The sequence below is a fragment of the Alternaria ethzedia genome, assembly GCF_023757985.1.
Source record: "Alternaria ethzedia strain BMP 0044 chromosome Unknown scaffold_32, whole genome shotgun sequence".
NCBI lineage: Eukaryota > Fungi > Ascomycota > Dothideomycetes > Pleosporales > Pleosporaceae > Alternaria > Alternaria ethzedia.
Window position 1 is genome coordinate 231,468 of NW_026056225.1, and position 12,444 is coordinate 243,911.

Genomic DNA, 12,444 nt, shown 5'->3' on the forward strand with positions numbered 1-12,444 from the left:
TGCAACCCTATACTTGATCAAGACAAGTGGAGATGGCTGGTTCCACAGCGCGTTACAATCTAGAGTAGCTCCTAATCTCTATATCGTGGGGGATGTAAGTAGGTCCGTTTCAAAGAATGCTAGGAGTGATGAGTGAGCGAGTCTTGGGTACAATGAATCGCATAGTAGAGTACGTTGTATATAGTCATCACAGGAATCATAGCTCGCGGAACAGTCTATATACCAGCTGGTTCAACATAGCGAATCATTCGTGATTCCGTAGACAGTTTAGGTATTTTTCGATATGCGCACCCAGTCTGATCATTTCGCGCCTTCTGTGGCGTTCTTTTGCCCTCAAAGCAAGGCCCCCACAGAGGCGTACCTCGAGCAGCTCCAAAAGTACATTGTTGAAACGCCCCTACTCCTCCCATTTGCAGAAGCCATCACGTCGTTGACGGACACATGGACCATACTTTGTGACGGCCACCCGGACATAGCCAAACTCAAATCGGGCAAGCGACATGTCGTCAGTCTGAAGCGATGGATAACCGACGGAATATCTGGGCCTGTTTCAAGCTCCATGTCCGGTATTCTAGCGTTGCCGCTGTTGGTCGTTATCCAGATCTGCCAGTACTTCCAGTTGCTCGAGTTGCATGGTCTCACGCACGAGCGAATGCTGGCAAGCCTGAAGAAAGGTGGCGGCGCTCAGGGATATTGTGGAGGTCTTCCTACAGCCTTTGCTGTTTCTTGCGCCAAAGACGAGGAGGAGGTGGTTCATCTTGCAACCAAAGCTTTACGACTGGCATTTGCCGTTGGCGCATTTGGCGAATTGGGTGACGACGAGTTGGTGGAGGGAGCCACGACCATCGCAGTACGCCTGAGAACTCCTCCGCAAGGAGATGAGCTTGTGGCAGGTATTCCTAGAGTAAGTTGGGATTCTTTTCGTATTCGCTGCAGGGCCTCTCCCCTGTCGGTCTTTGGACTTGTGTCACAGGAACATGACTTCCACCGAAGCAAACAAGCAGCATTTAGCAATTCCATTCCTGTGTAACAGCTACTTACAACATGCAGTGCTACATTTCGGCGATCACAGACCCAAAAACGATAAGTATCGTAGGCCCTGTGCTAGAGCTCGAGAAGGTGGCAGAAAGAGCTCGTAACCGTGGTTTGCTAGTCACGGATATCCATATCCGTGGCAAAGTGCACAACCCGGAGAACGCGCCTTTGGTCAAAGTGCTGTTTGACATTTGTCGGGAGCATGACGACATGATGCTGCCTGATGCTAGTCAGCTGCGAGTTCCCGTGCGATCGAATTTGGATGGCAGCTTGCTGCATGATTGCTCGCTGACACACGAGGCAATCAACACCATCCTCGCCTCTCGATGCGAGTGGTATCGGCTTTTGAAGGATGTCGCACAGGACCTAGCGGGAAGTGGTACAGACGCCCATACGTTTGCTTTGTTCGGCATAGGAGACCCAGTCCCCCTGATGCCATTCCACAACGCTCGCTTGCGGATATCGAAGATGGAAGTCCATACCACTGTTCAGGGGGCCAGGTTGGCTGAATACAAGTAGTAGGTAGCCCCAACAGGCTGACGCGACTAGCGCCGCGCTAACACATCACGCCAGCCCGGAAGACGCCATTGCCATCACTGGTGTTTCATGCCGACTCCCACGAGCAGCCGACCTCGAAGAACTATGGCAGCTCCTCGCCGCTGGCACATCGACTTGCGAAGAGATCCGCCATGACAGGGTTCCGATGCGCGAAAGCTTTCGCGCGTTGCAAAACGACAAATGGAAGCCGAAGTGGTTCGGCAACTTCATTGATGGGGTCGATGAGTTCGACTGGGCTTTCTTCCGCTCGAATGCCAAGGAGGCTGCCAGCATGGACCCTCAGCAACGCATCCTCTTGGAACTGACCTATCAAGCTCTGGACAGCGCGGGCTACCTCCGCAAACATGTTCGCGAGAACGGAGACAAAGTCGGCTGCTTCGTCGGCGCAAGTTTCATCGAGTACACGGACAATACGAGTGCCCATCCACCAACTGCATATACAGCGACTGGTACCATTCGGGCATTCTTGTGTGGCAGGCTTAGCTATCACTATGGCTGGACTGGACCGGCGGAAGTCATCGACACGGCCTGCTCCTCTTCGCTTGTCGCCATCAATCGTGCCTGCCAGTCCATCTGGTCGGGTGAGTGTCCTATGGCTGTTGCTGGAGGAGTGAACATCATCTCCGGAGTTCACAACTATCTGGGTCTTGGCAAGGCCGGCTTCCTCAGCCCGACCGGTCAATGCAAGCCTTTCGATCAAGCGGCTGATGGCTATTGCCGTGGAGATGGTGCTGGAATGATCGTATTGAAGCCCTTGAAACAGGCGATGGCAGATGGTGATCCAGTTTTAGGCGTCATACCGGGGTCGTCCACCAACCAAGGCGGTTTGTCTGCATCTTTGACAGTCACTCAACCCTCGGCACAGGTTGAGCTATACCAGTCGATTCTCGAACGTGCTGGAATGAGTCCAAACCATGTGTCCTACGTCGAAGCCCACGGGACCGGCACACAAGCAGGCGATCCTCTTGAGGTGAGCAGCATCAGAGACGTGTTTGGTGGATCAGATCGTCCAACCAAACTCTATCTTGGTTCTATCAAAGCCAATACTGGCCACGCAGAGTCGGCGGCTGGGGTCGCTGGACTGCTCAAAGTCATCGCTATGTTATGGAAGAAAGCAATCCCGCCCCACGCATTGTTCAAATCTTTGAACCCCAAGATTCCCTCATTGGCCCCGGACAAGATTGTCATCGCAAAGAGCCTGGAACCATGGGAAGTACCCTTCAGAGCTGCGTGGGTGAACAACTACGGCGCGGCTGGAAGTAACGCATCGCTTGTTGTCTGCGAAGGGCCTCGGATGAGCTCTAGCAAAGCGTAAGTGTGAATCTCGCTCCTAGAAAGCTAAGCCTAACCTATCTGAATAGACCCACTCAGCTGCCTGCGGGTACCCACTATCCAATCATACTCTCAGCCCACACAGTTGAGAGTCTGAAGGCTTACGCAGCTGTCCTTAAATCGTACATCAGCCAAGGAGATCTGAGCCTCTCGAGCCTTGCTTACACCCTATCGGAGCGGCGAAAGCGCCATTCGGTGGCCTGGATGACAACAGCTTGCGACATTGCCGGCTTGCGCACCGAACTCTCCACGGACATCTCGTCATGCAGCATACCCCAACCTTCGAAGCGTATCGTGCTTGCATTCTCCGGCCAAAGCAAGCAGAATGTCGCTCTATCGAAAGCGGTTTACGAGTCAAATCCCAGGCTACGCTACTACCTCCAAGAGTGCGATCGAATCCTCGTCGCGCTTGGAACTCCATCGATCATCCCGGCTATCTTCCAGACCACCGTCATTACCGATCCAGTTCTGTTGCAGACAGCTACCATGGCGGTTCAATATGCTAGCGCTAGGTGTTGGATCGATGCTGGCGTGCAGCCCGCTTGCGTCATTGGACACAGCTTCGGAGAGTTGACAGCAATGGCCGTATCGGGTGTGCTCTCTCTTGAAGAGGCCCTCAAACTTGTTACTACCCGAGCCCAGCTCATGGTGACTAAATGGGGACCAGAGAGAGGTACTATGCTAGCAATATTTGCGCCGTACTCTGTTGTCGAACGTGTCATTGATGCAATCGGTGGTGAATCCCTAGAGATTGCTTGCTTCAATGCCACTAACAGCCACGTCGTAGTTGGCACCAAGATTGCGGTGACCAATGCGGAAAGACTGCTGGTTACTGACCCCTTGTTCAAGGGTGTCAGCAGTCGGAGAGTCGATGTAACTCATGGCTTCCATTCCGTCTTCACCGAGCCACTTCAGAAAGACTTCATGGAGTTCTTGAAATCATTGGACTTCAGAGAAGCTTCTATTCCCATCGAGCCATGCACAAAGGTGCACACTTCATTGATCAATGCTGAGCATGTTGCATCACATCTTCGCCAACCGGTCTACTTCATCGACGCCATTCAGCGGATAGAAGAGCGCCTGGGAGGCTGCATCTGGCTTGAAGCAGGATTCGATTCATCCATTATCCCCATGATTAAGCGTGCGACAGCTGAACCGGAGATTCATTCATTTCTCAACATCAAGACGGCTGATGTTAGTCAACCTACCAACGTTCTCTCTCAAAGTATCATCCACCTCTGGAAGGAAGGGGTCGATATCACCCCATGGGCTTTCCTGTCTCCTTCCGAAGCTGGTTTAGAACCAGCATGGCTACCCCCCTATCAGTTTCAGAGAACCAAAGCTTGGCTCGAGAATGTTGATAGAGCTACTGAGCTTCAGCGGAGTTACGAAAGTCTTGGCTCGCAAAAGCTCGAGACCGCTTCTGTTCCGATCCCTGTTCGCTTGCTGCATCATGCTGAGTCTACTAGCAGTGCGAACAAGTTTGTTGTCAATAATTCGGCCAGCCGCTTTCGTGAGGTCATCAGTGGCCATGCAGTCCGTGGTCGGCCGCTTTGTCCCGCATCCATGTACATGGAGTGTGCGGCTATGTCAGCTCAGATTCTGGGTGCAGACCTCGGATCTAAATCGCTAGCATTTGAGGACCTATCATTCGAATCACCGCTAGGCGTCGACCTGGATCGCAACGTCAATCTGACTCTCGAAAATATTGACAAAAACGGATGGAAGTTTGTTCTTTCGAGCTCTTCCGGGCAAGCAACCAGTTCCCACCGCGCAACTGTTCATGGCAGGGGTCGGATGGCTCTAGTAGAGAATCCTCGATTTTCTACATACAAGCGGCTCATAGCTGACCGCCTTGACTCAATTCGATCGAGTCCGAGCTCGGAGAAACTCAACGGCGGACGAGCCTATAAGCTGTTCTCGAAAGTTGTGGACTACGCCGACTTCTTCCACGGGATTCAAAGTATCGTCATTGACAACAACGAGGCACTAGCCGACATCCGTATGCCAGACAGTCATCTTGGGGGCAATGAAAGCGCAGTAACGAAGTATTGCGACACTGTGTCCATTGACGCGTTCATTCAAGTCTCCGGCCTTCTCATCAACAGCAGCAAAGTATGCCCACAGGGTCAGGTTTTCGTAGCTTCCGGCCTCGAAAGTGTCACGACGTCAAAACATTGCGACTTCGACACTCACAAGGAATGGGACGTCTATGCCATTTTCACTCTCATCGATGATGTGCATGCGACCGGCGACGTTTTCGTTTTGACCAAAGACGGCGAGATAGCCATGACAGCTATCGGTGCCAAATTCCATCGTCTCGAAATCTCCAAGCTTGAGCGAACGCTTGACGCAGCCAATGGATCAAGATTAATCTCTAAATCGGGTTCATCTATCTCTCTTCGCGAGAACTCTAGGCCCGCTATGCTCGAGAGCCCTCCGCCATTGACGCCCGATGGCGCTTCCAACTCATCAAGTGCTTCATCGGTGGCTGGCGACGAAGCCAACGAATCAGATGATCCGTTGAGGGCGATGATCTCCGCATATACTGGCGCACCAGCAGATTTCATTGCCTCAAACACTTGTATCGGTGATCTTGGTATCGATTCACTGGCGTCGGTCGAACTCTCGGACGAGATTAACGAGCGTTTCGGGAAGATTGTGTCGCCTGGCGAGCTTCTAACGGTGAGCTTTGGTGCATTGAGCCAAACCATATTTTCTGGCGTCACAAAAGCCTACCGAAAGCAAGTCTCACCGGTAACCACGCCGACGGCTAGATCTCCATCCCCGGTCTCCAAGACATCCAAAACCGGATTAATGCCTCATTCAAGTCCGGACGAAGGTGCCAAGGACTCCCTTGGTAGGACTCGACGCGCGAAACTGTTCGAGCTTATTTCAGATCTTTGTGGCGTTGCTGTCAGCCATATCGAAGATCACCAACTTCTTCAGGACCTCGGCTTCGACTCTCTATCCACCACAGAACTCGTTTCCTGCCTATCTGAAGAGTTCAACGTCGATATCAATGGTATTGATAGCCTCCTTGACGTTTCTGTCAAGGATCTGATGCACTTGGCTGGACTTTCTCCAATGAAGCCAAGTACCACCTCACTTTCGAAGCCGTTAAACTCACCTGTGCTTGATCCACCCATACACCATTCTATCAGAACTGCCGAGATTACGGATCCGTTTCAATCTCTCTTGGAGGCGGAGTCTTCCTTTGAAGATTATGCCCGGTCTTGCCAGTTTACAGAGTATCTAGCAAAGGTCTCTGCTCGTCAGGATGAGCTTCTTCTTGCTTACCTGATTGAAGCTTTCCAGAAGCTAGGGATTGATTTCAAGGCCATTGCGCCGGGCCAGAAGATTCCCGATTTCGGATATCAACCTAAACACAGTAAGGTAGTGCACAGGTACTACGAGATTCTCGAAAGGCATTCTGTCATCGAGAAGAAAGACTCCGGATATATCCGGTCATTTTGTTCACCCACCCTTCCTCCCAGCTCGTTCCAGCTTCTACGCGACCTCATCACAGACCACCCAAATTATCGCTGTGAGGCTGAACTCATGGCTCTCACCGGACCGAAGATTGCAGAATGCTTGATGGGTGTGGAGGACCCTGTTAAGCTGCTCTTTGGCACCAGCACGTCCCAGGAAATCGTTGGAAGCTTCTACACGCAAGCCCCTATGTTTGCCACTCTGACTGAGGTTCTTGTGGACTTCATGGTTCGATTAGTCAAGAAGGCAAACGGGCCAGTTCGTATCCTCGAGGTCGGAGCCGGCATGGGAGGGACTACCAAGCGGCTTGGTGAAGCACTAGGTGCTCTCGGCCATTCCATTGAATATGTATTCACGGACATATCTTCAACCCTGGTCCGAAACGCTTCTAAGAAGTTCAAATACTCGTGGATGCAGTTCAGAACGCTTAACCTTGAAGTCGAACCGCCTACGGAAATGGTTGGCAGGTTCGACGTCGTCATTAGCACGAACTGTGTTCATGCAACCGCCAACAGAACTGAAACCTGTCGTCGTATCAAGCACATGCTCAATCCGCATGGTGTCTTGGTGCTCTCAGAAATCACTACGATCTTCGACTGGCACGAGGCTGTTTTTGGTTTGCTGGACGGTTGGTGGTTGGCGGTCGATGCCACACATGCCATTCAACCTGCAGCAGTCTGGATGAACTTCATGCATCAAGCTGGGTTTGCAAGCGCCACCTACTCTCAAAGCACAATGCCGGACTGCAATCTTCAGCGGCTACTTATAGCCTCTGTGAAGCAGTATCCGGAACCACAGCGTCACAGTGACTTGCCAACGTCCGGTGTTGACACAGTTGTTTACAAGGTCGTTGATGGTATTGAGATAGAAGCCGATGTCTACTTGCCGAACAGTCCTCCAATTAGCTCGATGCCTGTAGGTAAATGGCCCTCCGCACGCGTTGCTGTTCTGCACTAAACGTCTGGCAGCATTGATGATCCACGGAGGTGGCCACATGACACTTTCACGCAAAGCAATCAGACCAGCACAGACAAAGTTCTTGTTGTCGCACAACATTCTTCCCGTCAGCATAGACTATCGGTTGGTTCCAGAGGTGAATGTCATTGACGGACCGTTTTCCGACGTACGAGATGCATACGTTTGGATCCAGACAAAGCTCTCTGCTATCGCATCTCAATACGGCATCTCGATAGACCAAACTCGCATAGTTTCGATTGGGTATTCAACGGGTGCCCATCTCGCCATGAGCCTTGCTTGGACTACCAAAGCGCTCGACATCCCGTCACCAGCCGCCATATTGGGCTTTTATGGCCCAACCGACTTTGAAACTGGGGCTCTGGAAAGGCATCAGGAAGAGCAGTCTTACGGAGAGTTCCCTGCCCGCAGAATGCGACTTGAGAAAATCATGCAGGCTCTGCCGCGGGCACCCGTGACGAACTATGGCACCATGATGGATGGTAGTCGATTGGGTTGGATCAAGCCCGGCGACCCACGCTCTGAGCTCATCTTCGCGGTTCTCAAGGAGGGCATCGGGCTAAACGTTCTGCTCTACGGCCTTTCTCCTAAGGCTCTGGCCCAAAAGCCTGACCCAGAGCTTGTCAGAGCGATTAGCCCAATGGCGCATGTGCGAGACGGCTCCTACAATGTCCCCACATTTGTCATTCATGGGCTACACGATGAGATTGTTCCGTTCAAGACAGCCGAATCGTTCGTAAAGGAGCTGGACAATTCTGGAGTTGAATGTGGCTTCTTACCGGTTCCTGGAGTGAAACACATCCATGATCTGCATCTCAAGCCGGGAAGCAGAGAGTGGAAAAGCCAAGTAGAACCAGGATATCTGTTCCTGTTCAAGCATCTAAAGATGTCCTTTTAGGTAGACTTATAGTCGAAGATAGTCACTCATCTCTTGTCACTGCAACGAATGAATCACATATCTGGTAGAGTCGATCGCCCTTTCTGGTACCATGCATGCCCTCGCAAAGCAGAACCTGGTTGTATTTCGATAAGTTGCGTAGCCAACCATGCAGCGGAGCAAATCAGTAGGCGCTCTCGGTCCTGATGTCAATACCGAGGTTGAGAGTACAAGCAAAGGTGGCCATTGCGTCAAGAAGGGTGTCTCTTATCTTCGCACACCGCTTGCGATGTAGGTGCATACTATCCAGAGCTAGCATCGTATCTATTGCGGACCGAATGTAAAAACGTACACCTCACATTTCGGCGACACGAAAATTGGACCGAGGAACCGGCGAACGGGCAGATCAACACTCAACCTACTCCGAGAGTCTGGTGACATATGGTGCGGGGCATGGTGTACCGGACACATGCAGCTAGTACGCTACAAGAAAGTCTCAAAAGGTAGCTTATGGCCCACTACGTCTCATGGTCACGCCGACGTCCAATCCACCATTGTTATCCATCCTCCGGCCTTCAGAAATGAGCACAGCCATAATCTCCGAAACGAGCAACATGTCCCCGAAAGGCAGAACGAAGATCACTCGAGAAGAAGAAGATCAGATATGGTCTTGGAACGCTTCACTTCCGCCAACTCCTCACTTGACTATCACTCAAGTCTTCACCAAGCAAGTCAGCTGCTCCCCTGACGCGCCTGCGGTGGACGCACCAGACGGTACACTCACATACACGCAATTGGAAGACTACTCTACGCGTTTAGCCCAACATCTTCATACTATACTCGATGAAGCCACTGCCGGTGAAATCATCCCGATCTGTTTCGACAAATCCATCTGGCTAGTTGTCTGTATGATGGCTGTGTCGAAGGCGGGGATGGCGTACACGACGCTGGACCCTGGCAACCCAACGGAGCGGTTACATGCGTGCCTGGCCACTATAAGTCCTCGAGTAATGCTTGCCGAAGAAAAGTTCAACGAGAGGTTTCCGCGCGAAGTTGTCAGCAAGGTGGTCATCAATGTGCCAGAACTTTGCAGCAGCGATTCCGAGAGTGGGATGATCGGAGTGATAGACCTGCCAGTCGGCCTTCCGAATGATCTCGCTTATGTGTGTTTCACATCAGGATCGACGGGACTACCTAAAGTGGTTCAACATACGCAAAGCAGTGCGGTCTCTAATGTTATCCATGGTCATGGTTACGCAGCTAGTAGCCGCGTTCTCAACTTCGCCTCCCAGGCTTTTGCTGCGAGCATTGTCACGACTTTGAAGACGCTTTGTAACGGGGGTCTATTGATCCTACCACCAGAGCGAGAGCGCATGGGCGGTATAGCGAACTTCATCACCAGGAAGAAAATCACTCGGACCTTCCTTACACCAACGCTGCTGAACCTGCTGAAGCCAGAGGAAGTGGATTGCTTGCAGTTTTTGACCGTAGGGGGTGAGCCCGTAACTCAGCGACTCATCGATGTTTGGGCGCCGCGGGTGTCGCTTGTGGAGGCGATTGGCATGACGGAGGGCGTCGGTATTGCGAACGCCATCGATGTTAGCGGGAAGAAATGTAAAGCTCGCCAGTTTATGACGGGTTGCGCATGGATCGTTGACCAAGACGATGCGAATACACTAGCGCCGATCGGGGAAACGGGGGAACTTCTTTTTGAGGGACCAGCGCTATTCCAGGGATACCGTAACGACCCGGAAGCTAATACGAAGGCATTTATCGACGGGCTACCTGTATGGGCGAAAGCGAGGGGGGAGATGAGACCCAGAGTTATGTTTCGAACGGGAGATTTGGCAAAGTATATCGAAGATGGCGTTGTGCAGATTGTGGGAAGGAAAGATACGCGTGTCAAGTTACATGGGCAACGCTTTGAGTTGGGAGAGGTGGAGAAGTTGTTGTTGGACAGCCTCCCATCGGGTGTGACGGTCGCAGCGGAGATAGTCGAACCGACAACCGGAACTGGGCCAATGCTCGTCGCTTTCATACACGGGCTTGCAACAGACTTCTCTCACGAAGTCAGGCAGTTGAGAGAGAGATTGGCGGACAGTCTTCCGGATCACATGATACCGCGCGGATTTGTGGAACTCAAAGAACGGCCGTTAAACCCGTCTGGCAAACTCGATCGAAAGCTACTGCGGAGTCAGGCTGCCAGGATGTCGTTGGTTGATCTGGTGAAGCATGTTGGCGCTCTAAGCAAGTCTGCGCCAGTGACATTGCAGGAGCGAACGATGCAACGTCTATGGGCCTCAGTGCTCGGCCTTCCTGTAGAGTACATCGGTTTGCAGGACGATTTCTTCCATCTTGGCGGAGATTCCTTGCACTGTATCAAGCTCATCGCACAAGCACGGAAAGAGCAGGTCATTCTGTCAATCGAAGACATCCTGGTGAATCGAACTCTCCAGGCTATGAGTACATCGGCAAGGTTCGAGGTATGCGCTCAGTCGACTACGCTAGGCGGTGAATATACAGCGCACACGATAGAGACAGTCGCACCGGAGATCTCACAAGATGATGTCGACGCTGTTGCTCTGGCGACGGACTGGCAGGCCTGGTGTGTCGGGCAGGGTCTGCTCAAGTCACATGGCTGGCATGACTACATGATCTTCAAGTTCCCCAAAACACTGGATGTTGGAAGGTTGCAACGCGCTTGTCAACAGCTCATAAATCAACACGCCCTCCTACGGACGGTGTTCGTAGTGAAAGCAAGACAAACTTTCCAGGTCGTTCTCAAGGCCAAGGCTTTCCCCTTCCGGTTCACTGTGGAGCAGTCTAGTGACAGTCAGAATATGGACGGGCTTGTTAAGGAGATCATTCAGCAGGATATGAAACGACACCGTCAACTCGGCGATACTTTGGTAGCTTTTACCCTTGTACATGATGCCACGACTAGCACAGCGCAACTGGTCCTTCGAATCTCCCACGCCCAGTACGACGCGCTCAGTCTCGACACATTGTGGCGCTCGCTCGAGGCTTTGTATTTTGACAGACCATTGGAAGTCATTCCTTTCACCGACTTCTGCGCAGAAGCAGTCTTAGCAAGCAGGAATTCTGAGACGTTCTGGAAGACAGCTCTGGCCAATAGCTCGATGAGCGAAGTTCGTGCTCACACTCGCCCTAGCGTGGACTGCCCTATCAACGGCGCCGTCAAGATTTCCGTTCCCTTGGTAGATCTGAAGACTTCGGGTTACACGAGCGCAACCGCTGTTCTTGCCTCATGGTCGATCGTGCTGTCGAAGCTTACGGGTCAGGACTCTGTCGTATTCGGGTGCATCATTTCTGGAAGACACATGATGATGCCCAACGTATCGGATATCCTCGGCCCATGCATGAACGTCATACCTTTGCGCACGGATGTCGTTTCAACCGCAAAAGCTTCTTCGCTTCTCGATGCGACTCAAAGCAACTATCTGAAGTCGCTGCAGTATGGCCATATTGGACACCATCACATCATAGAGAAGTGCACCAATTGGCCTCGATGGACACGATTCTCGACAGTCGTGAATCATCTCAGCTTCGGGTCGATCGAGCAGCCATTTCCAGAACTTGGCGGGTGCGCATTCGATGTGTACGAACCGGAGCATGACAAAGCCGACCTATGGCTACAAACATCTGCTCGCGACAACAAGCTAGAAGTCGAACTGAGATACTCGCAACAGGCTTTCTCGGAAAATCGGATTAAAGCGGTGTTGAGCGGCTTCGTTCAAACTTACGAACATCTGCCTCATTTGTTGGAACAGAAACTGTCAGACATCCTTGCTCAATTCGATCTGGCTGCATTCCAGCACAACCTGGTCAGCCCCCGACAAGCTAGGAAGCAGGCATCAAGGCCTGGGACAGAAGATACAAAGATCTTGGAGGAAGTAGTTTGTTCAGCTTGGGAGTCGGTGTTGGGATCAGACTTCAGGTCGTCTCCTGGTTTCACATACCAAACTCCATTCTACGAAATATGGGGCAACAGCATTGCTGCTGCCGCTCTTACTTGTGAATACTCCAAGCGGGGATTTGCTACAAGTATTGAGGAACTGCTTGATTTCCCGTCTATTGCAGAGACTATTGCTCTTCTCTCAACCCGCACAAAGGGCGATGCTGAGATAGTCACTTAGCCTGCTGCACAACGAGCT

The 12,444-nt window shown here is 51.9% G+C and overlaps 2 protein-coding genes across 2 annotated transcripts; both read left to right on the forward strand.

The window, feature by feature from the left end:
* Nucleotides 1-152: 152 nt before the first annotated feature.
* On the forward strand, nucleotides 153-8,564 carry J4E87_009165 (Type I Iterative PKS; the record flags this gene model as incomplete). Its single annotated transcript, XM_049380745.1, has 7 exons — nucleotides 153-169; nucleotides 340-904; nucleotides 1,051-1,553; nucleotides 1,609-2,904; nucleotides 2,955-7,336; nucleotides 7,386-8,152; nucleotides 8,433-8,564. The coding sequence occupies 7 exons, from the start codon at nucleotides 153-155 to the stop codon at nucleotides 8,562-8,564; spliced, it is 7,662 nt and encodes a 2,553-aa protein (XP_049229589.1).
* A 232-nt stretch (nucleotides 8,565-8,796) lies between these two features.
* On the forward strand, nucleotides 8,797-12,426 carry J4E87_009166 (NRPS; the record flags this gene model as incomplete). The annotated part of the gene is made up of 1 exon (XM_049380746.1): nucleotides 8,797-12,426. The coding sequence occupies one exon, from the start codon at nucleotides 8,797-8,799 to the stop codon at nucleotides 12,424-12,426; it is 3,630 nt and encodes a 1,209-aa protein (XP_049229590.1).
* Nucleotides 12,427-12,444: the final 18 nt, after the last annotated feature.